At 38.4% G+C, this 26,002-nt stretch overlaps 1 protein-coding gene across 8 annotated transcripts in view; it reads left to right on the forward strand.

Annotated features, from left to right (window-relative positions):
- Positions 1–26,002, forward strand: part of mef2aa (myocyte enhancer factor 2aa) — a 95,304-nt gene that overhangs the window by 15,740 nt on the left and 53,562 nt on the right. For 7 of the 8 annotated variants that reach the window (XM_038268748.1, XM_038268746.1, XM_038268752.1 and 4 more), the window contains exon 2: positions 13,706–13,914. In XM_038268748.1, coding sequence (XP_038124676.1) covers positions 13,861–13,914 — 54 coding nt within the window. In that variant the 5' untranslated portion in view covers positions 13,706–13,860. Of the gene's footprint in view, positions 1–12,344; positions 12,588–13,705; positions 13,915–26,002 lie in introns of those variants that run through there. The other variant, XM_038268749.1, reaches the window with a different exon arrangement.

A 26,002-nucleotide genomic window follows, 5' to 3' on the forward strand; every position in this document is an offset into this window, starting at 1 on the left:
TAGAATTCATTTGTGCATGCATCTTTATGTTTGTGTGCAACTGCCAAAACAAAAAAAAAGTGAGTGCAAATATGAAAAGAGAAGTGCCTTTGTAGACGTGTAAGATGTAGCACAATTTACCAGAGCAAAGTGTGATATCGGAAGTATTCATATATTACTTAGCTGTTGAAACAGAAGGGTCATAGAAACAGCACTTGAAAACTTTTTTGTCAAGATGGATTTGTTAACCCGAGAAAAGATAAACACGAAGAAGCAAGTTGTTTCCTATGAGACTCTCTTTTGTGTTGCTATATCTGCTGCTGCATATATAGGCTGGATGATTTTAAAAGATTAGTCTGTTAGAGAAATATCATAATGGTTCTAGATATCAAAATGCTTTATTTAGAGTTTAGTAGTATTACTTTTAAACAGGCAGTTAATAGTTCTCTTAATTTCCAACTGACATCATAAAGCTTATAATCTACTAGACCTACTTCAATAGATTATAGAAAAACATTAAAATTACTTTTAATTTGATGGAAAAAATACTGTATCTGTAAAATTCAAACAGACGCTTCAATGGATTAAGTGAAACTTGGTCAATGCATATCTGACAAATTTTTTTTTTACTGAAATATTTGTAGAAGCCCCACATTGATGTCATCTTACGTCAAGGACACATTTAGCATCCGGGTAAGGTTTTAACCAGATGCTTTGCCTCAACGAGGAAGAGGAGATCACTTAGTTGGCAAAGGTGAGCTGGCCCTGAAAAATGCATCTTTTTCAATATAAAGTGGATTCTTAATAAAGGGAGTAGATATATGAGTTCAAACAAACAAACCTATATTCTCAACTCAAACTGTTTATTTTCAGTTTTCGTCCATAGTTTTTGCCACTCATTGGCCATTGCTTGAATTGTATTATTTTAGTCTGGAAAAAGTCCAAAAGGCTTTAAAAAGTTCCTTTTAGAACAGACGTAAACAAGTCCGGTCCTTCAGGGTCAGTATGCTGTGTATTTTCAATATTCTACCACTTGATCCTAAGTGTATCAAATGGTTTGCTCCTTATCAGTACCTTGCAGAACTTGGTGATAGGATGAGGAGTTAAATCAGCTGTTTGACTGCAGCGTGTTAGAGCAGATACAAATCCAACAGATGCAGAACATCACCCTCAAAGAGGGAAATTGCCTAACTCTTCCAGACATTGTTAGGGTTTCTATTAAATTTTTTAAAATCAAACTTACTCTGATAAAATATGACAGGACCGACGGTTTGCTTTAGCAGGTGTACCAACTGAGCTTCTTGATGATTTCTCTGTCTTATTCAGTAATCGTTATTATGGCATAGCTCCTACTTCCTTTCTTTAAGGAATGTATCATCTTTGTCTCTGTTTATGAAAGTTTCACTCAAACGCACATCGAGGGATTTACCTTGAGGAGGGGAGTTGCTTTCCTAGATGAAATGGATATAACTGTTAGGTGAGGGTCATCTCTTTATCCTTGAGAAACTAAGAATCCATTCATTGGCTGGGCTTGAAAACCTGACTGACGCAAATGGATCATTGGGAATAGAAGTGTCCCAGCAGTAATTATGTTACAACACTGCTAGCGCACACTACCACAGAGGTGGGATGGGATGCGTAGGGGGGGCTTCTTCTAGTCCCGTCTCCGTTACGTTTTTCTACATGGTTTTACACTCATTCTCTCTCTCTCTCTATTCTTCTTATCTTCTTTTCATTTCTCCTCTACGCAAACACCTGCTATCAGTCTGGTAGTGCAGTGGAAAGTTTCTGACTGGCATTTATCCATCTCTGTTGAGTCTTAAAAATAGGAGTAAGTTTATAGGTGATCATGTTACCTATTTGTCACTTTAGATCCATGCTACCAATGCCTTAAAGGAATAGTACACCCAAAACATGATTAGCCTTCATTTTCTACTCACCTCCATGCTGAACAACACTCTGGAGTACTTTTTTGATATCTCAAATGCATCTGGAGATCTGGGAGGCTTCTTGCTGTCTGCTGACATTCAAATAATGGAGGTCCATGGCGCCCGGGACAGAAAGGTCCATAAAAGTCCACAAAAACGTGTCAATATTCCTCCATACTGCTCGTCCAATGTAATCCAAGTGTCCTGAGTGGGTAGCATCCAGAATTTACTCGAAACGAAGTCATTTAGAATGTTTTTAGAGCATAAACAGTAGTGTATAGGATTACCTAATAGCGCCCCCATGCGCGCTCGCGATTCTACGGAAGCCGGCAGACCAAACCAGCGCATTCAGCTCGGCAAAGAACTCATGCTCTTCCTCAACACTGAAGTCCTCAGACATTTTTCTTTCGTTGTTTCTTTCTTTGCACAGGTAAACAGCACATTTCTTCTTCTACGCTTGCATTATCGGCAGACCAGACGCTGAATGCGCACTTTCTTCCGGTTTGGTCTGCCGGCTTCCGTAGAATCGTGAGCGCGCATGGGGTCGCTATTAGGAAATCCTATACACTACTGTTTATGCTCTAAAAACATTCTAAATGACTTCGTTTCGAGTAAATTCTGGATGCTACCCACTCAGGACACTTGGATTACATTGGACGAGCAGTATGGAGGAATATTGACACGTTTTTGTGGACTTTTATGGACCTTTCTGTCTCGGGCGCCATGGACCTCCATTATTTGAATGTCAGCAGACAGCAAGAAGCCTCCCAGATCTCCAGATGCATTTGAGATATCAAAAAAGTACTCCAGAGTGTTGTTCAGCATGGAGGTGAGTAGAAAATGAAGGCTAATCATGTTTTGGGTGTACTATTCCTTTAAGGGGATGGAAAAAAGCATCTGTTTCATTCTTTCTGTCCTGCTTTCTGGAGCTCTGGCTCTAAGTCAGTTAGAAAAGAGATATGAAATTAATGTAATGTCAATGGCGTTTTCTCATGAAACCCCCAAGGCACTTAGTCAAAGTCACCTTGCATAGTCCTCTTATCCCCTGACAGAACTATGAGAGTGAGACGGAGGATGCCTGTCTGGTAGGGCTGTCACCCTACGATGTCCTTCGGTTATTGGTTGTTATATCCACTCATCTTCATTCGTGTTTGCTAGATTGGATCCATGTCCCAAGATTTATCTGAGGGAGCGACAACATTTTCATTCAGCTCCCTGCACAATGTGGCCCATATTTAAATGCATATATATATATATATATGCACACTAGAAATGGTTTTCTTTGTGAGAGAAGGCTCATCCTGTGGGGTTTTCTTTCCTTTTCATGTCATTTTTTAGGTGTTAAGTAGCTTTCTGTCTCCTGGTCTCAATCTTAGCACCATCCCCCAGTCCAAGTAAGGTGCTAGCAGCATGGAGGATTGTTTGAACTTGCATTGATCCAATGTGGGATTATAGCTGGGTCATCTGAGAGTTGGACAAGCTCTCAATCATCAGGGCAGATTAACCACTCACTGTCTGCTTGGCTGCCATTTCAGTGCAGGTTCTAGATGCTGGCTTTTTGGCTGTCCATGTCGGGAATTCTTATGAACAATGCATTTTTTCTCTTAATTGCATCAGTTGCAGACTGATTGGTGAAGGCTGAATGAAACAAGCGAAAAATGTTACGTTGGTTGCAATCCGTTTATGATTAACCAGATTGTATTGCATAGTCGATAAATGGACCAAATGATAATTATATTTTCCTTGAGCTGCTCTATGGATCGGCGGGTAAACAAAAAAAAAAAAAAATCTTCTTTTCATCATATGCGTTAGAGCCAATATCTAATACCACTCAAAGACTATAAACCACCAGCAGCTAGTTTAGTAGATAAAAGGCAGGGAGATATGATTTAATGCAGCAGTTTCAGGTTATTAATCTAGTGTTGGCTTCAAAACTACTACCTTCAATAGTGTGACATAGTACGTCAAATCATAACTTTCATAACTTTATAAGTGGAATATAGCAGTCACGAAATACTTCTTTTCTATTAACATATATTAATTATGTCAACATATTTGGTAATATGTCACTTGCTGTCGTGCCCACACCTGAGATGTATTTCATTGACTGAGATGCTTAAGTTTATCTCAAAAGATATGGATATCTCAAAGCCTGGAAACAAATAATAGAGAATCGGTGAACTAAATATCGATGTTATTGAGATTGTAATAGAATTTGCATTGTGTTATTTGTTGAGTCTGAGTGGCCCTGTCTTAAATTAAGGATATTTTTATCCGTTGTATTTTACAGTCTTCATGAGAATTATCAGACCTCAAAGAAAACCACAAAATAGTATCGGCTGGAAAAAAAGGATATTGATGCATGCCTGGTGCAGTTTACACCTTCCGAGTTCATACCACAGTCATTCAGATCTTTCCTTGAAATGCTTTTGAAGTTATTATTCTGTATGAGAAATGGCACCCTCACCATTGCCCTACAGAGAAAGGGGAAGTGCTGCAGCATTTCCAGGTTTTGCAGACATGCCCCCTTTTCCATTTCTCAGAGGCTTGCGTTTCACTTTTTTGTTCAAATGTCCTTGCAATAGCTCTTATTAATTATATCTCATTAGTCGCCTTGGAAACGTAGGTGAAGAAATGTATGGTATGGGTTCAAAGAAAGGAAGAAACAAGACAAGGAGAGTAAATCATGTGAAAGAGAAACTAAAAGAAAGAAAGAAAGAAAGAAAGAAAGAAAGAAAGAAAGAAAGAGGAAAGTGGTTGTTGAGCGATGAGCCTCATGTCAGATTAGCATCATGAGACATTAACACTAGTGATGCTGCAAAGACCACAATCCTGTCTTTCACTGCTGGAGAGGGAGATAAGCACGCTCTCACAAAAGAGCAAGGGGGAGAATGCGAGAGAGGCTTGGCTTCCCTCCACTCCCCTCAGGCCAGCACACCCATTTACAGGTACAGCACCTCCTGATGAACACAAGAACAAAGAGGTGGATGTTCCCATCCTATTGTAGTCGCATCAAGGCGCCTTTTAACCACAACTATGGATTACGGCTGGCACACTTGTGTCTTTAGTCAGCCCGAAGGCTAATCATATCTGAATAAGGGCGGTGACACTTTGAGTTTGATACACCGAAAAGCAGTGCCATGGATTATTACAGACATCATTTATCAATTCAAATTAGGATTACAGGAACAGGATGTTGGATTCTCCAGAATATGTTTCTGTCATAAATTTGTTGCTTCAATGTATACTAGCTTGTGTTTTGAGTTATGATTCATTCTTATGTAACCAACAGGGTGTTTGAATAACCAGCAGAATCTCTCTTTGTCTGCTTTAAAGGCAGGGGCTGACAGTCTCCTGTGCAGATTGTCCAGCCTATGTAATGATCCATGCTGAAATGGCAGAGCAGGGCCACAGGAGATGAGCTCGTTGTTGTTGTTTAGTCTCGGACTTGCTTTCAGGAAGGTAATAAGTGGAAGGATAAACTGGGCAGGGAGTCCCTACGAGGTTCCTCCTTTTCTTCCTTTCTCCCCGACTTCCCTCCCTGCTGAGGGTAAACAGAAGGGTCCTGAATAACAGGAAGTGCAGGGGCAGGAAGTTGATACTTGTCTGCCCACGGTCTGTGGTAGGATAGCGAGGCTAACTTCGTTTTTCGACAGGAAGCACAACTGTCACAGCCCTGTTCAGTCTCTGGCTGATATCCATCACCTTCACAGAAGCACAGGCATTTAGCTGCTTAGCTTTGCTTCTGTAAACCTAAAAGACAGGATACGGTCTGTAACAGCTAGTTTAGTTAGAAACATTGTTTATGTACTTTAGTATACCCTTCGCACTAATCCCCGCTTGGTTTGGTGGTTGTCATTCTGTTCGGTTATTTACCTTTATTTCACCTGTAGCTTTGATTTCATCATTCAGTCATTTAATTTTAGTTGGCCCTATTCATGTCTCAGTTCATGTCAGAGTAATCATGCATTGGTTTTTCCAGCCACCATCATCTCGCCTCAGTCCTTCTTTCTCTGTTTTGGTTCTTTCAAGCCAAATGCTAAAAGATATGCATTTTCTGTTCCCCTTTTTCCAAATTTCTGGAAATTTGACTGAAAAAAAAATCTGACATCCCATTTCAATAGTCACCGATCTGTGGTCCTTTGCTGCATTTCTCTCCCTTTCTCTCTCATACCTGCTTTCCTGTCAGCATAGTGCTGTAAAAACCATTAAAAAAAGAATTTGACAATTTCTGTCTTTTACCTTGAGAAACTTAACAGAAAACGTCTCCTGAATGTGGAATTTCAACTCAGAATGCTGTAGGTTTCACACCAACTCTAGTTTTAAACATAACCTATCTACTATGTATATTTAAGCTTTAAAGTAATTGTTAATAAATGCAGAAAAACACAACAGTTACAAATACCTTTTAGGCAAGATAATAGTCTGAGGTCTGGAACATGTCACTTTAGTTTTTGAGAGTACAGAACGTAGATGGAAATTGTAGTCACTGAGCACATCATAAAGCAAATTAAAACAGAAACTAATTTATTTTAGGATTGGTGATCTGTGCAATGACCTATGAGGTAAAGGTGGTGCAAGGTTATTCACCTCTTATAATTTTAAGTTTCTAGCTTGAGTTTATCTCAGCAATTACATTTCATTTAATTTGCAAACCATTGATTGACCACTAGCTGCATTGAGACTAAATTTGGATATGATTTTATTTTATACTCTAAATAAGGCAATTTTAACAATGTTGTTTCTAAAAGGCTTAAAAAAGGAGGAGAAAGAAATCCACAATTCAATAATTACTCTCATATTTGGGAATATTTTACTGATAGGAAACTGCAAGGGGTGTCCTTAGTGTTTCTGTGTTCCATGTTAAAGCCATAGCTCAGAGTTTTTACAGGAGGCTTTGTTCAGATCCTACTATATTACTAGGTTAGCTGCACTTAATTCCTCACTGCTAGCAACTAGTCCTAGAGTCAGGTTTGTTTTGGCCAGTTGTTCACAGAGGAGGAGACAATTATCCAGTTCAGTTCAGTTCAAAATATTTGATTGGTCCGAAAGGGAAAATAAATACGGTCTTAACTCTCTTTTTATTTTCAGGGATGTGTTTTTGGAGTTAATAGCTGCAGGCAGAAATAGTCTTCTGTAGCAGTTTGTCCTGCATTGGATCTGGAGAGGTCTTTGACTAAAGACACTTTGTTGTTTAACAATCTCCTAAAGAGGATACTCACTATTGTTCCTAACGTCCTTCATTTTATGAAGAATTTTTCTTTGTAATTTCATCTCCAGAGGTTCTAGAAGAGTAAAAAAAAAAAAAAAAAAAACACATTCTTTATCATCTTTTTTATATATATATTTTTTTTGTATTTTACTCTGATGCTGTTACTCAGATGACAGAGGAGATCACACAGATTTTATCATCAGACTGAGAAAATATGCAGCATCTTGCTGCAAACACTCAAGGACCTAAGCTTCCTTAACAAGTCCAGTCTTCTCTTTATCTTCTTGTAGACAGCTTCACACCTGTGTCTCTAGTCGGGTCTGTTGTACAGATGAACACCAAAGTATTTATACTCTTCCATCAGCCACAACCTGCACTTCTTCCATGCAATGTTAATAGAATTTGACTTTTTCCTGTTTCCTCAGAAATGTATAATCATCTCCCTTATTTCGTTGACACTCAGGATCAGATGATTTTTCACAGACAATGCCACAAAGTGGTCCATCAGCTCCCTAAGCATGTGTGTATATAGTATTATATAGGCAACGGTGGTCTGAAAGGTGCATTATTAATGGTTCTCCTGTATGAGAAAAGTCCACATTACATATTCTGGTCTTTCTGTTCTGTTCTCTGCTGTAAAAGTAAAGCTCTGTTAATGACTTTATTATTGAAATTATGTGTGCAGAGGCAGGACCCCCCCTCCCATAAATATGCTGGACAGTGGGTCCTGAGAAGCAGGGATGAAGAACCCAGCTTTAGAAGTTCATTAAGGTTGTAGTTATGGTCGTTATTTACTACAGGAAAGACACTAAAGGCTTATCACCTATCAACAGAATATAATTAAAAAAATACTGAGCAACTCTTTCAAGCAAAGAGACAAAGGCTAACCAGCTTCCCTGTCATTTGTTCTGCCATGTTGACTTGTTTTACCTTACTTTTGCAACATGTTCCAAACTGCATGTGTGCTGAACAGGGGCCACACGTAAGTAAGGCTAGGACTTGTTGTGTTAGTCGTGTGTTATTGACTTTCTGTCAAGCTGACGTGGCTGTTTCTATGGTGACCAGTTCTTTTCAGATTGATTTATGTGTTACAAATGTTAGGTAAGCATCTTTCAGAAGTGCTAGATGAGATTATATGAGAGAGGGTCAGGTGCAGTGGTTCATATCAAGGTCTTTTTAATAGTGTGACATGCAGATTTCTATGTTCATGTTATAAAGATGCTGTTCTGATGTCTTTTTCCATCTGAAATATACATGTACACTTTTCTTTCAGAATGTGTGATATAATCTGAGGTTAAGAACAAATATTGATTTCAAGGTTTTATTTGTATTCATATTTAACTGAGTCACAGAGAGAGAGTTAGTTGCTTTATGCTTACATCAGCTGAGAGGGACAGTTTTAGGATATTATTAGGGAGAAAGAAAATCATGTACATTAAAAAACACCTGCCACTAATTCATACTCATCCATCAACCTGCTTCTCTTTAGATTCTAAGGTAAAATATTTAGGTCAGAAAAAAATCCCAACGTGGGCTGAAGGAGAATATTTTCCCTATCCAAGGCAAGTCAATATCTTATTCTCAACTCAGCATGGAGATTATTAGCTACCTAAACTCTCTGAAGTCATGCTTTATGTGTATTCTGGACTATAATCTCTTAAATTGTGGTGCTATTCAATAAAAGCTCTTTTAAGGGGGTCATATAATGATATATAGGGTATTTGGTGCTGGTTCCTAAGGTGTCTGAAAAGGGTGTGTGACATTGGTTGAGCTGAAAATGGCATATTTGCTGTTCTATGAGCCCTAATGCAAGCCTGGTCAAAAGTCCTAGAATGAAACGAGAGGTTTTCTTCCTATTATAGTATGCTCATGAATATTTAAATGAGCTGTGCGCTGATTGGTTGGTTTGCAATGAGCAAACTGAAAATTGTTTATATGGTAGGGTGACCAGACGTCCTCTTTTTCCAGGACATGTCCTACTTTTCATACTTCAAAAACTATCCGGGGGGAATTTGAAAATCGTCCGGGATTTTGGTCGACTACAATGCAGCACCTAGTCGAAACACACCGGGCACTCGAACCGGGCCGTGAGCTCCGGGGCTGGTCCACTAACTCCGGCGGATTGGGGCAGGGAGCCTGCAGGGGACGGAGCAACCAAACCCGACCTGGTGACGGTACCCAGGACACCGGCGGCCCAGTGCTTCCCCCTCACTAGGTTGGATTTGGTTGCTTCGTCCCCCGCTGCTGCTGGCTCCCTTCCCCCGTCCAGTTCCCGGATCAGCCCCGGAGCTGAGGGCCCGGTTCGAATGTCTGGTGCGGTCGGAACAGTCCCCCGTTTCCATAAAATTCAAAGCAAATCCTACTACTACTGTCCAACATTTTGAAAGCTGCCTTCAGTAAAATGATTAGAGCACATGAACAGCTGAGCATCAAACTTTGCAGGGATCTTCTGATAGACAAAAGTTACCCATGCCTGTCAAGTCTTTGGATCCTTGGGAAGACTGTGAAAATGTTCCCCTTTTTCTGTGCAGCCTGGAACACTGCATTTACGCCCGTGGTTCTGGCTCATTTTCAATTGATAAACTGCCTTCTTTATAATTCTTCTAGAAGTAAACCCAACTGTAGGCTAAACAGCTAAACTGGTGTCTTACATCTACCTCTATTTATGTTCTTGGGCCGTGAACCAGTGGGCTGGTCTATATGTCAATTTCAGGCCGTGAAAAAAAGTACAGGCCAGAACCAAATAAGGCAACATCCCCGAACTATTGTCAATTCGGGGGTTTGTTTGGATTTGCCCGTTTTATGGTGGAAGTTTAGAATTTTGAGATTTGGAGAGAAAGGTCAAAGGGGTTTGAACTTCTCTGTGTGGCCATTTCACCCACTGAACTATTGTTATTCATCTATGACAATGTAAGCTCAGTTTTGCATTCTATGACCCCCTTTAATCCCAGAATTACTTTGTTCCAAGAATAAGATTTTTTGCCACTGTTTGGTTGAAAACAATATGACTGCAAATTCAGGTAAACGGCTTCCTAGAGCATCAATTGCTTAGATTGTTTGTTCCATTCATGATTACATCCTTAACAACAAAGCATCTAACATCTTAAAATGGGGTTCTTTCTAAACTGTTATTCTATTATTAACAGTATTCTATCATTTGGCCACATGGAGTGCATATTTTAGTTGAAATTGGGAAAATGTGGGAAATTTGAAACAATTTCTTTTGTTATAGGAATGTTCTGACTTTTGAGTTTAGAATACATCACATATAATATAACAAAAATGGAAAATGTAAATAATATTATTTGCATCAAAATAAGATTTTGCAGAAGAGCAATCAAAAATAAATATATAAGATATAAAACATATAAAATATCTTGATATCCTACTTTCGGAAAGGGAAATATTCAGTGTTTTTAGCAACCTGCTCTATATTTTGATTAGCTTTGACAACTGCAGACTACAGTTGGAATTATGGCACACCTGCAGTTTGAAGACTCTTTAGGTTTGTCAGCCCACATCTGTGCATGTGGGCTGCATGTCTGGACCCTATCTGCTACGCTTTCGGATTTGAAATGGCAAGCACTGAGAGCCTCATCGCATAAAGACAGGAGAATAACAAGGGTTCCAAAAATGTAGGATTTTTTAAAGTGTTTTTTTTTTTTTTTCTTTTACTAAACCTTTGTCAAAGTTTTGTTTGTGGGACTGACCTTTAATTCCTTTTTAGTGCCCATCCAGAGGGTGAATGGCCCTGTTGAAATGATAAAGGAAAGGAAAGATCATTTCAACACTTCTTCAACAAATAATATGACTTGTATCCCTTACAATCCAACTGACCATTGAAAATATCCCAGTTTTAAAGGAAAAATAATCCAAAAATTTTATTCCACATAGCCTGATGTTTCACTCAGAGATGAGTGTTCATTTTGCATTATTCATTCAGTATTGTTTTTCATGCCAAACACACAAATTGGGAGATATGGCCTGTAAGTTTTGACTATAACACGTTTTACCAAAAGTTTATGAGAAATTTCTGCCAGCTACACACATCTTTTACTGAAAGGAGAAAATTCTGTCTTTTTACCCCGCTTCCTAATCTAGACATTTGGAGACCACAGTCATTTCTTCTTAGCAATTCTTGCTACTTCTTCAGTGTTGCTCTCCGCCTCCTTGACCAGCAGCTATTCTGTTCTTAGTATAGATTTTGGATAAAATTCCACCTTATGAGCAACACTCTACTCCTATTATTACTAGTAAATGGTTTAGATTTTTGTTGTTTTCTCTTTATTGATACCTTAAGAAAATCTCACCCTTGTTGCCTTTCACAATATGTTTTTCCAACAATGGAAATCTGGAGAAATCAGAAAAATCCTATTTGTCCTGGACATGATTGTATAATAATCATTACTAAGGACAGATGTGAACTCAGAACTGAAGAAATGCTGAAATTTGTAGATTAAGGTTATATTTTGATTTCTTAAATTATATATTTCTTACGATGTTCTCTTTATAAGAGAATGTTTTCATAAATCTAGCATTGTATCTTGGAAAAAAATAAAATAGAAATGGAAATTTAACACCAGTTTAATAGGTTTTTTTTAAACTTCGTAGGTCCACTTGGGTTTTACCCACACAAATACCAAAACTTTCAGTGTTCAGATCAACTTATATGTCCAAACTGAATTGCCTAAACATTATATTTAATGCTGAAGAGACAAAGAATAGACAAACAGAATGAATCCACACGCAATTATTTATATATTTCCTTTTTTTACATGAACTAAGTACCTGGGATATACATGTTTTTTTTTTTTGTTTTTTTTGTAAGGGACCAGACATTCACAGACTTCCCCTGATTTAGACATGGCTCTTTCAGTCTACATGTTTGAAGTGGTAAGAGAAGAAAAACATTGTCATTTTTTCCTGGTCTGTTGTGATGTGGTTTGATGAAATTCTTTGTGGGGGTTCATGCAGTTCCTTTTCCTTGGCTCCAACTGCAGAGTGTGTGGGTAGTTAGCAAGGTGATCTCAGGGAAGTTTTCCCTATAGTGGAGCCCTGATTCAGACAGCCAGACACCATAATGCCCGTTCATCTGTAACCCATAATGACCGTGTGTGACTGGAACTGGTCATTTTCGTTTTCCCTTCCAGTTCAGCCCCCGTCTCCCTCTCCGTACAAATGCTGACTGCGTCTTATGGCCGGAGTTGTTAAGCTTTCCACATTTGTTTTCATACTATATGGAAGATAGTTGTTGGGACAGTATCTATATGCCAGGTGGAAGTGATGGATGTGCCTCGAGGGAGTGGACGCTATCTTTTTGCTCAGGAGCAGAAAAAGGGCATCGTTAGATGTTCCCTGGGGCATCGTACCCTAAACTGGCCAGGTTACATTCTCCTGTGAGATTATATCCCCAGTTTCCTTATCTCTACTGGATTATCTTCCAACCTTAGAGATTGCACTACCCTAATGTAAGTACTGAACAGGAATTAAGTTCATAATCATTTTAAGAGCAAATCAATGGTCAGTGATTAGAAAGCATTAAAACATAGATTTTACTGATGGATGATCTGGAGCTGGTTTAGTTAACTCAATTTGAGTCCTGGGTCAAGTGTTTACAGACGATCTGCTGTATTGTTTATTACAGTAGGGTTTGGTCATGGGTTTTACCCAGCAAAAAGCCTAATGGCTCAAGAAACTGCTTTAATTCCTGCTACTGCTGAACTATAACAACATTTTGATTTGTTTTTTACCTTTTTTATTCATGTATTATTCATTTTTAGAAACAAAAAGATACAACATACAGAATAAATAAACCTAATGTAGTAGTGGTAATTGTGCAGTACTGGTGGTCTTTTTTGTTGTTTCATCTCAGTTTAAACCTATATAACCATAAAAAGCTAATATTAGCTGGCTTATAAATCATAGTTCTGTGTGGGTAGAGTTTGCATTTGTCTGCATAATAAAACAAGCTGCTAGTAACTTGAAAACATTTTTAATCAAGTTGACATTGATAACAGTGACCTGTTGCAGTGCAATAGTTTTCACACCCTGGCTATTTGCAGCAAGGAGTATTATCAAATTTGCCATTACATCTATTTTAGCTAATTCCCAAGAAAATATATTTAAAGTTACAAACACTAGTCAGAATTTAGCAGAATTTGCATTTGTGTTCTATTTAAAGCATTTTGGGTTCCTGAGCAGAACAGCTTTAAAAAGGATGGCGGCCACCGCACACTTGCCTTCCTGTATTTTTTCACACTTGTCTGACTCCACCAACGTGCTTTTCCCTCAAGACAGCACAGTCCTCATTAGATCATTTTCTTTACATACTAAAGAAAATGATCTGTTATCCTATAATGCTTTTGCAATAAAAAGGTTTGTTGGATTTTGCTGCTGCTTCCCACTATTGAATATATACTATTGACTTTCATAAGTGAGAGTAAAGTACATCAGCACAATTGATAATAGTATGTGAGTCTAAGTATTCCCATTTTGCCTGAGAACAGAACACAGAGTCTAGTGGTGCATTAGATTAGCTACTGAGTTAATTGTCGGGTTAACATTTTGCTTTTCTTCTGTCTTTCAGATTACGGTGTGCTGAAGAGAATAGATTATACTGAGGAGAGTGAAACAGAGCCCACAAAAAGAGATACTGCTGCACAATGTTCTAGGGGAGTGGGGCAAGAAAGCGTGCTGTATTGATACTGTTGACGTGTCTGCAAGACCGAAAAAGACACAGCCATGGGGCGGAAGAAGATACAGATTACCCGAATTATGGATGAGAGGAACAGGCAGGTAAGTTGGGAAAGACCAATATGTCACTTTCTATATGTATCTATGTGGAATAAAATATTTCCACCATATTTGGAAAAGAAAAACCTTCTCTGTATGAACCCATGCTTATTAATAAATGTGATTTATTCAAATTAGTGACCAAAAAAGAATTCTGTGTAATTTCAAATTGTCAAATGGAAAGGTGAGTGTATTTATCACACCTTCTGGCTCACAAATGTAGAATCAGGTGTTCCACAGAAGGTGCTGATAAATAAATCCTTCTCAGGTTCTCAGACACCTGTCATTGCTAATCTGCTGTTTTTCTTTTTTGCTAAAGAGAGTTTTAATATCTTTTCAGGATCCTACGAGCTGTTTAATGGCTTAAATACAATGCATCTTAACTAGCCTGACAAGAGGGTTAAAAAAAAAAATCTTAAATTAATTTTAAAGCAATAACGCTTAGCGACTATTAGCTGCAAATGAGAACACAAGGGCTGATCTCCAAACACAATTATTCAGAAGTTCTTGGATCTCTCGGTATCAAACATGATCTATTTGGCAGGGTTAGGGGAAAAGAATAAAACTATGCCTCATTAAAATACCTAAATACTATGAACCTTTTTTAAAATGCATGATCTTGACAGATTTATGCTTTATACATATTGTAGAGGTTTTTTTTAGGAGAAAATTCACAGCATTGGAGGTGTTATGATTGGTGTTTCGGTCTCATTTTCAGAAATCAAACAACCTGTCTTCATGGATTGATCTATACATTCGGAATCAGTAGAAAGATTTATTGAAATTACAGTTGATACTGATACTTGAAGCTTATACTATAAATACATCAGTGTAAACTTTGTTTCATAGTTTTGATTTCTTTTTGTTGTGCCACTGTAACTTGCCGATACAGAATTCGGACAATTGTTATTTTTCTTTAAGAACGATAGATGGTATAAAAATGGTTACCATTATTTTCCCTCTGCCTTCGTGATTGATAGATCATCTGGTGGCTAGGACCTGTATGCAAAAGACATTTAGAGTCCCAAACGAATTATCCCTGGCAAAATCAAGGTTGAATAAAAAATAAAATTAAAAATCAGCTATTTATAGCAAAAGCAATGACATTGTCTGAGATAACATTCACTTTAGTCACAGTTTTAGGAACATTTTCAAGAGGATTAGGGTGGACATTTTAAAGTGTATTTAGCATCTTACAGTATATAAGTAAACAGTATTGTGAGTGTGCCATCCTAATAAACTGGTTTGTATATTTTCGTCTGTTACAAATGTAGATTGCAACAGCATTCCTAGGCAAATTGAGGTTGTTACCTATGTAGGATAAAAAGCATCAGCTTTGCTATAGTCTGTTAAGCTTTTTAGTGTCTGCTTAAAGTCCCACTGTCATCCAATCTGAATTACAGACATGTTCTCCTTGTCCTGACAAGTTGTAGAAAATAGAATTTCCTTTTAAATACCCCATTACCTATGCTGATGAAGATTCTCAGTCATCCAGGTCATAGTCTTTCCGTAAAAGTTTAAAAAACAATCCACTGGACTTGGTTTCCAAGATTTGAAGACGTTTCGCTTCCCCTCCAGGAAGCTTTCTCAATTCAAATGTCTGGATCAGTGAGTTTGAGTCTTTATATAGGCAAGGCCTTGTATTGCTTGGAAACATGCAAATTGAAACTGACGAGTGGGTCGTTTGGTTCGATTGTTAGCCTGTAATATCTAAAACCTGTCTATGATTCTGAAGGTCGGTCGTTAAGAAAGCTTCCTGGAGGGGGAGCGAAACGTCTTCAAATCTTGGAAACCAAGTCCAGTGGATTGTTTTTTTTTAACTTTCACGGAACTCATTACCTACGTTTGCTTCCTCAGACATCTTTTTTAAAATAAGTGATATTGAATATGTCTAATTTTTAGTCTTCTTAACTTATTAACAGTCTTGTCAACCAGAAAATGGCTTATTTTAAGCTGTTAGCAGGAACACATTGTATGTATGCTGATCAGAGAGCTACTGACTTCCGAGGACCAGTTAAACTGGAAATCAGTTGGTGCAGTTTAACAGATTAATTTCTGGTCCTATTCTAGCTTAATTAAATGAATCTAGATGCAGATTATCCCGTGATGTGTTAGCACTGTTTTTAAAATTTACTTACATGTTCCTATTTAGGTATGCTTGGGGAGAAATTAAGACTTTTATTTTTCTATTAACTTGTTTGGTAGGATGATCTGCATCTTTATTTGCTGACTGAAAGTCGGTTATCTTTAGTGTGCCTCACTGCCTTGGACTAGATTTCAGGAGCTGTCATGGTGTATCTAACCAGACAAATCTCCCTCCCCAAAGTCCCAGCCAGCTGAACAGGGACCTTGACATTTCATTGTCAGTGTGGCCATATTTACAGACTCGTTTCCCTGCCACCCTGCAATTTCAACGGGAGAACTTGATGAGGCAGCAGTAGTGCTGCACTGCAGAGGGGGCCTCATGGCATAGGAGTGAACTGTGGGTCCTCTGTAGGGCTCGTCCCCCAGGTCCCGGCGGCATAACTGGGCCCCATTTTCACTGCAACTCTTATGGGTCTGAAGCTATTTGGTAGCAATTAGGAGCAGCCACTGTAGCACAGCACCCTCTCATTTGCAGGGTGGGGTCAGAAGGACACACAGCACCCATCTTTGTCTTGGCTAAATCGCCTCTGGCTAGCCACAAGAGAGGAGAACGCTGGAATTCTCTCTTGTCTACTCATGATGAATATAAAATCCTAAACAGCAACACGCTGCCTAACAACAGGAATGTTTGAATATCTATAGCAGGAACATTATGCTCAATTTTATTTCACTTTTTTTCATATTAAAGATAGCAGACAATTAACTGCTGCTTGTACACCATGTAAAATAAATACATACTTTTTTGTACAGTAGGTAAATGAAACAGACCCACTAGAAGCCCATGATGTATTTTACTACAGTATCTTTCTCCTCTGACCAAGATGCTCATTGCAATGATGAGCAGTAGGGCTGGGCGATATGGAAAAAATACTATATCACGATATGGATTATTTTATATCACGATAACGATATATATCACGATATACCACAACTGATGTTGCATTTTATGTTTTCATAGTCCGTCAGATGGACAGGGTTGAAAAAAATCTTTCATCGCCTATTTTTTACCCATCATCTTGTTTCCTAATATGAGAATCCCAACCCCAAACCAAGAACACCAGTTATGCAATTTGCGGCCATGACAGTGAACAGTATAGAATCTTGGCTATTGCGCTGCAGTAATTAATCATTTGATATTCATTTGTTATTGACATTTTATAAAATTCCAAGGCCAGTTTTTTCTCTTGTCTTTCACTTACCTTGTTTTCCACTAGGAGGCGCCTCGCCTATTTAAGAAGAAATGTGTCTGCACTGGTAATACATTAATTAAAATGCCCACATGTTCTACTGGATAGGAGTGTCAGTGTAGTTAAAAATGTGATCCATCATACGACCTGTACCACAATTATGGGTGTTTCAGTTGTTCTCTTTATTTTTCAGCAGTCACAAGAGAAACGTGCTGCACAGTTTAAAAACATGGAACACAACAGTACTATACAACAAACTATAACAAACAGTACACACTAATACACACAGTATGATTTACTCTAAAGGGGAAAAAGTGAATGCTACAGCACCTTTGTGTGTAAACACAACACTCACAGGTGCAGTAGCCTTCACTTTTCCCCCCTTCAGAATAAATTATAATATCAGTGAGGTCCAGTAATGGATGCGTATGCTGTAAAAGCACACAGTTCATTGGTGTAAGCATATTAGTAAAACCAATAATAGTAAAACTAGCGAACGTACAAAAGTGCATAGCAATGTCAGGCTCATACCTTGGGCGAGCATCACTCCGGTGTGGTCCTCAGGAAAGTACACGGTCTGTAGACACCGAGCGCGGAGGGTCCAGTCCGTGATAAGGATGGTGAGACTCATATAAGGCTGTGTTGCTCTACTCATCCACATGTCCGTAGTCAACGCATAATGCGTCGCACCACTGCGTACCTCTCTCTCCACTTCAGCCCGACAACTAGCATATAAGCCAGGCAGCTCCGCTTTAACGGTAAAATCTTCTTGGGTGTCCATCATTAATTTTTTTTCAAGCCAGAAAGAAATTTCACGGGCTCTCTCCATCAGTAATGTCGCAAACGTATGGTGCAAAGCCGCGTGACGTAAAGCGGTGTAGTGTCGCAAAACCACGTTCTCTACACATTATCTTTTTATTGTCTTTTTTTTTTCGTTATATACACTTAGAGTTTGCATAGCAAAAACGCAAAATGTTATATTAACAGATTATATTAAAATGTATATTAGCAGTAATAATAATAATAAAGAAGTTTATCACGATAGAAAAAATAGAGGAGAAAGGTCACGATAGACATGTTTCTCTCGTCCTCACGATATATATCGCCATATCGCCCAGCTCTAATGAGCAGTGAATCCACAATGTGGCCCAATTATCAGTGTAACACCTGGCTTTAGTTTGTACACTTTATGCACACACCTGTGACATGTCGAAGCAAACAGGAAGGGGATCATGTTGCAGGAAAGCAGGTCGGTATCTAATTGCTGAGGAAGCCAATTAGCTCCTCTGCTGATCCATTTATTGCACAGTGAGTCTGTACAGGGAAAGTGCAGACACTTTCCTGTGTTGTTCCATATAAAATAGGATGTGGGAAAAGGAGATCGCTTATTAATGTGCTCTAAAAGGCTAGTATTTTCATCAGATTTAAATGTCTCGGTGTTTAATCAGCACAGCGCAGGCAATTCGGCTCACATTTAGGTAATTTTAGCTGGCACAGCAGAAAGTCAGCCATGACAATAGGCTACTGTGCTAAAATAAAGCTTTGGTATTAAGTGATGTATGTGTTCACATCGCTTTTTCTTTTTTGCTGTGGGGCATAAAGAACACAGTGCCATCTCCCTAGGGCATTGGGGGGTGGGGGGATATTTGCATGAAGTTTCCAGTGTCTGAAGACAGCTTAGATCTCTGTTTTTAACTTTTTTATCCAACAATTTAAAAATAAGAAATTCTTAAGTAGGCCATTTGTACAATATTCTTTTTGTATACGAGATATTGTATCAAGTAAATAAAACTGCATCAATGCCATAGCCGACTGCCACCTTTGTTCCGATAGACCTAAATTCATATATTAATAAAACCATTTTTTGTGAAAGTGTCAAACAATAGCCCATTCCTTCTCTATGCACACTACTTACACAGATAAAGTTGGGGTCTTGGAAAACAAATGGGTCAAATCAGCAAATGTATTACTTTTGTTCACATGCTGATTGCAAATGAATGCTAGATAAGAACCAACCTGCACAACATTGTGTTATTCTCTTGAATATCTTTTATTTATAATCTACTGAGACCAACAAAAGAAATCAGCACAATGTTTTCAGCCGTTTCTTTCAGAAACGTGTATATTGTCCTCAAAGACCAAGCATAAATTAATTCCAAATCAGATACAATCCTACAGAAATCCTTATTTAGTTTATGAATTAAAGAAAATCTTTGCTGTGTGTAGAATCAGAGGGCCTAAAAACCAATCCAGTGTCCCCGTACATGAACCCTACCTATCCTTTTAATGTTTTTAATCTGTTTTAAAGCAATTGATGGTTGAAAGGTGCAGATGTCTCATTAGTTTTTATTTAGTGCAAATGTTGGTGTAACCTAGTAAGCCTTGTCTGGTGATGTCCTCTGGATGCCATTAAACTAGCTCACTGGGGGTAATAGTCCAAGTCATTAAAAGTTTGATGATTTTGCTGCTGGGTGGAGGGTTGCTTGTCCTTGCTGTGGCTCATTTTGGATTTTGCCCCAGTAAGTCAGCTCCCTGGTGGCACATTCAGGGTCGCCCTCTCTTACTCTCTCTCAAGAGAGCAACGAAAAAAATCACACCTCCTGATTTTCAGCTTTCATCTTTTCTCAACGTTCTTTGCATCACAGTTTAAAAGCCAAAATCAAACGAAAAAGAAGAAACACAAACTGTCCATAACCACATTTACTATGATAGTTTGCGATAATATAAAAGAAATTCTGTGAAGCTGAGCTGTCAAGGTTTATAATTTCCTTATGATTAAAAAAAATACAAAAAGTATTTAAATTTCACATATAAATGTGAATAAGCATGTTTAGTACACATTAAAATGAGTATGACAAAAAGAGCATTAGACGTGTCAAACACATGTAAATCAAATGTGTGTAAAATGGGCATGATGGTCTTGCGAAATAAAATGTCGTATGAAACCCTGGATATGCTTGTTAAATAGTAAAAAGAAAACATTTTTTTTATTATTTCTAGCCACATCTAGCTGAACCCCTCCCAAAAAACGCATCTACTCAACTATCCATTTTCACTCTACTGCACTTTTAAACAGTTCTACATGTACCAGAGAGCCCCTTCGTTCCCTTTCCCAGAGCAGGTCCAGAACTGTAATCAAACTGACAACCTGTGACCAAGGGAATACAGTTTGACATGGATATCATCAAAACAACCTCATTTATTTGTTTTTGTTCCTTTTTTGAAAAGAATTAATTAAAGTTTATGTGTTAGATTTTTGTACATTGCAGTTACATTGGAAATTAAACACACAATTCCTTGGCATGCTCAAACTTTGCTAGCTGGAATTTTTATTTTAGTGGGTTTGTTGTTTTTCCAGCTGGGAACTCTGAAAAATCCCCAATCTTGGCTGAAAGGAGAAAACAACAGTGCACTGCACAGCAGCATCCAAAACACGAGTCAAAAAACTTCTTCTTTCTGTGTGCTTCACATATTCAGCAGTGGATAAAGTACTCAACAGTAGTACTTGAGTAAAATTATTGATACCTGTAGTCAAATCTTACTTGACTACAAGTAAAACTTACTCAGTCAAACATCTACTCAAGTAAATACTGAAGTACTCACTTTTAAAAATAATTTAGTATTCAAAAATACAAATAAGATTTTCTAGTATCACTACATTTCAGTATAATTTTAATAGTCATTTTAAAGAACCTTGTAACTTTCAGAATCTACCTGATATATTGATGTGTAGAACCATCTACAATTTCTACACCACTTGTCGAGCACTTTACTATAAAAACCTTAAACCTCACACAGGTTTAAGGTTGAATATAGTACCAAAAGGAAACTGCAACTCTAATTTGAGAACTCATCCTACTGAACAACTTGGTCATATGGCAACAATAATAATCAAATTGTTTTTTATTAGTTTTTCATATTAAAGCAACAAACACCCCATCCAGGGCTTACAAAACAAAACAAAACTAAAAGACTCCATAATTACATCACAACGACATCAAAAAAAAAAAAAAAAAAAAACTATCAACAAGACAATTACTACACCCGCACATATAACCCATCTTCCAGACATCCATGGGTTGGAAACCAAAAACATTAGTATGAATAACAATCATAATAATAATAATTCCGCAAAATAAAAAATAAAAAAGGGAAAATGCTGATTATGCTGAAGCAGATTGAACCTCGGATTCAAAATAGGAAATAAAAGGTTGCCAAATCTGGAAATATTTCTTAATGGTACCCTGTGACGTATATCGAAGATGTTCCAGCTTTAGGTGTGCCATTACCTCCTCTATCCATCGTTTATATGTCGGTGGTGCTGCCTTTACCCAATTAAATAAAATCAATCTCCTGGCCAACAGCGAAGAAAATGCCATTGCCTTCTGTTGAGCTGTCGTTAATTCTATCCCCCCCGGTGCCACACCAAAAATGGCCACCAGAGGGACCGGTTCAATATCTTTCCTGAAGACAGATGAGAAAGTTTTAAAGATTTCAATCCAGAATTCTTTGAGTTTGGGGCAGGACCAAAACATATGGGATGTGTTGGCTGGCACCTGTTTGCATATCGGGCAAGTCGGATCGGCTCCCTGAAACATTCTTGCCAGTTTATCTCTGGTGAAATGAAGCCTATGTACCAATTTAAATTGTGTTAATCCATGTCTAACACACACTGATGAAGAATGAATGTATTCTACCGCCCACCTCCATTCATTATTTGTGATGTTTAGCCCTAGTTCTTCTTCCCATTTTCTTTTTATATGGTCGAGGGATGGGGAAGTCATCCTTTGAATATTAGTGTAGAGCATAGAAATTGTCCCCTTCATAGTCGGATTCATATCTAATAATTCATCTATCCACTCACTCTGCGATGATTCTAAAGATGAAAGGAATGTCTTTTTTACAAAGTCTCGAATCTGAAAATATCTGAAGTAGTTGGTTTTTAAGGGGATTCCATATTCTTTTTCTAACTGAGCCGCAGACATAAGTATTCCATCCTTAAACAGATTTTTGACAGCTTTTACCCCAGCTCTATGCCATTCTTTAAATGCTGTTCCTCCTAAAACTGGAGAGAATAGGTGATTATTGTAAACAGGAGCAAATAGGAGCGCATTTCTGTTTCTAAAATGGGATCTGAATTGGACCCAGATTTTTATAGAATTTCTTACCACAGGGTTATTTGTATAAAAGTGCTTACTTAAGGGCAGAGGTGCACACATCAGGGAATTCAGAGATATTGGGCTAGATGCATACCTTTCCATATGCACCCATATTGGAGTTTCCTCTTCATCTAGCTGTGAGACCCAAAACAACGATTTATGTAAATTAGCTGCCCAGTAGTAATGCATATAATTTGGTAGAGCTAGGCCCCCCTCCTCTCTCTGTCTCTCCAAAAACTGTCTTCTAATCCGGGGGACTGTTTTGTTCCATATAAAGCTGGATGTACATTTATTTAATTCTTAAAAAAAAGATTTTGGAATAAAAATTGGTATTGTCTGAAATAAAAACAGGAACCTTGGCATTATGATCATCTTTACAGAATTTATCTTACCTGCTAATGAAATTGGGAGGGTGGACCATCTTTCCATATCTGATTTAGCCTTATCTGCTGTTACTATAAAATTTTGCTTAAATAGATCTTTATATTTGCTTGTTACCGTAACACCTAGATATTGGAATTTGTCTTTCTTTGTTGTAAAAGGATAGGCCTGGAATGATAATTTCCTCGCCTGTTCATTAATTGGAAACAAAATGCTTTTGTCTAGATTAATTTTATAACCTGAAACCCCCCCAAAGTCTTCAAAAAAAAACCTAGAGCCACCGGAATGCTTGTGGCAGGATTTGACAGAAAAAGAAGCAGATCGTCAGCGTACAGCGAGAGTTTATGGTTTTGTATCCCTCTGTGTATTCCGCCAAGCTCAGCAGCATTTCTCAGCTTTATTGCCAGGGGCTCGATTGCCAGATCAAAGAGCAGGGGCGACAAAGGACATATGGCAACAATAACACCTTAATAAAATGTATGATCAACATATAAGACCTGCCCTCATATTTGTGAAATGCGAGAATTTCCCAAAATAAGGTGGATGTTAAGAGGTTTAATCTCTAAAAGAGTGGTTTCCAAATTCAGTCCCAAGGTCTGGTATCTTGGATGTTGAAATTGCATCTCAAGAAAGAAAAACAGCAAGGGCGGATAACAAAGTTAAGTTGAGCCCAAAATAACAAGCAACGAGCAGCTTTCTCGAAATGGAGTGGAGTAGAAAGTACGATATTAGACTTTGAAATGTAGTGGAGTGAAAGTTATAAGTACCCCCCCCCCCCCCCCCCCCCCCCCCCCCCCCCCCCCCCCCCCCCCAAGAATAACTTAGTACAATAATCACGTAAATGTACTTTGTTACTTTCAACCACTGCACATATGAATGTCTAATTTTAAAATGACAAACACACATCATACAACCTACACATGTAACACATCAACCTTTCCCACAGGTAGGTTTTCGAACCATATCGCATCTGTAATTCAAAGATTAACTGGTACAAGTGCAAAAAGAAAATAAAAAAAACAACATTCCACTTATTTATTTATTTATTTATTTTTGCAAATAAATTGCATATAACTCAAAATTTGTATCCAAGCAAAGTAATCAATCTTTTAATTTCCAGTGAATAATCAATTGCATCCCTCTCTTTTTTGATCCAAAATATTTCTAGGATTTCTTCTAGCATTTGGGTAAATAGCACGACAACGTCCCCTGCAATCATGATAGGCCAGTCCAACTGTAGGCAACTGTAGGTTTCAAGGTTAATACTACCCTCTGATTTAGGGCCTCTAAGCTCGTTTTGTTCATATGGGGATCCTGTGGCTGTCCTCTCTCCCAGAGAGATCTGATCCAGGCAGACATTCACAATGGCCCTGGCTTGTCTCCCAAGTGTGCAGGCTGTGGCATTGCAGAGCGAGGGTATCAGCCACAGGGCCTGGGTCACCCTGCCAGATGGTGCCAGATCTCAGTGTCTCTCAAGCTACTCTCTTGTCTGCCTTTGGGGTCGTCAAAGGTGACATGAGGTTCTAATAAGGCTGCTAGCTCCTCGCCCCCTCTGTAGGTGTTAGTGGATCAGGCATCTCCTGCCATGCCCCAATCACAGCTGCTCTCTCACTCCTAGCTGCCTTGTTTGTCATGTTGGCACTCCTGCCTGAGGATAGACATTGATAGACCCTTTGATTGACATCAGCTTTCTGCGAATGTCTGTATTTGTTGCAGTAGGTCTTGTACGGCTACTTCCTTTTCCACTGGAAAAGTCTGTAAGCTTGTGCTTTAGCTAGAGATTTTTATTTGACATAAAAAATTATTATTAGATGTCCGATCTTTAAATAGATATCAATATGTAGAAAGACAGGATGTCAGTGAAAGCCTACATGTATTTAAGAAAAGAGTTAAGACTCTCCCTCCTCTATTCTGCTACAGAAAAATGTACATGTAAGATTTTGACAGGAACAAATGAGCAAACTTCCTATTATTTGTACTTTAAAAGCTAAATTATCAAGATGTGTTCAAGCTTTGTAAAAGCTACTTGTGGTGATTTGGAACTTGAGAAGATAGAAAATTGGTGGAAATGTAAAAAGGTGTGAATTGAAAGTGGAATTACCACCTTATCCTGACACCTCTGAAAATTCTCTGAGTCCCGGATCTTTGTGAACCGTGATAATGACCATATGTTGGACTCACTCCAATTTAAACATGATCTTTCCCTTCTAATTTTCGACTTCCCAGAAAGTTGCTCTTGAACATTGTGCGGTGGAGCATTGTAATTTTGAGGACAAAAATTTCTTTGTGAATTACATAAATCAGTCAGGGAGATCGACAACATTTGCACCACATTTTAAATACATAGGCAACTGTATTTTTTATACCCCACTGAGCATCTCTGTGGGTGTCTTTGAGTTGGTGAACCTTAGAAAAGCTTTACCAGTAAACCTCCCACTTGACCTCAAGGATGTTTGTGGTTTTCCACTGTCGCACCAGTCATCTGAGGTGAGATGGGGGAGGATGGAGGTTATATTTGCAGATGTTTGAGAGTTTTGGTGAAACAAAGCTAAACTTCTTAGATAGTTGTTCAGAATGAGAAAAGTGAGGTAAATAAAGCCGTCATAATATAACTGTGTGACTGTAGTAATATGACTGTCACGTTTCATGTCAGAAGCTGGGTGTTGTAGAGGAAGAATATCTGAGCATGGGGTACAGACTAGGTGTCAAAGTAACTGCTAAGGTTAAAATGTAGTTGTGCCTGGGTCATCAACCCTGCATTAAACAGTCTGCCATTCATCCAGGTGGAACAAAGTCCTCGCTCAGCGTCTCGTCCCAGGCTTCCTGCTGAAAGGTGACATCTCCTCGGCTTAACGGCAACACTCATCTGCTAAAGAGCACACAATTTGTTAATCGTTTCCCCACATGGCCCGGGCCTGCTTTCCAGTTGGTTAGGCAAACAAACAATTTTACAAGCAGGTAAAAGAGCGAGTTGGTAGCTGCAGTTTTCAGTCAGAATAGGATTCAGCTTAAAATAAAAGGCCCAGATTTCATGAGACTCAGAGGAAATGTTCTACCCCACCTCCAGTTTGGCCATTACAGCATCCCAAACTCCAGTTTATATTATCCAAGCGTTATCTTGCTGTTTTTTTTTTTTTATAAAATACATTACACTGCAAGTAGTGGACCAAGTCTGATTACACAGACAAAAAAGGTTTATAGCGCCTATTCTGTTTACAA

The sequence above is a fragment of the Cyprinodon tularosa genome, unplaced genomic scaffold (genome assembly GCF_016077235.1).
Source record: "Cyprinodon tularosa strain WSP-4 unplaced genomic scaffold, ASM1607723v1 ctg71, whole genome shotgun sequence".
Taxonomy (NCBI): domain Eukaryota; kingdom Metazoa; phylum Chordata; class Actinopteri; order Cyprinodontiformes; family Cyprinodontidae; genus Cyprinodon; species Cyprinodon tularosa.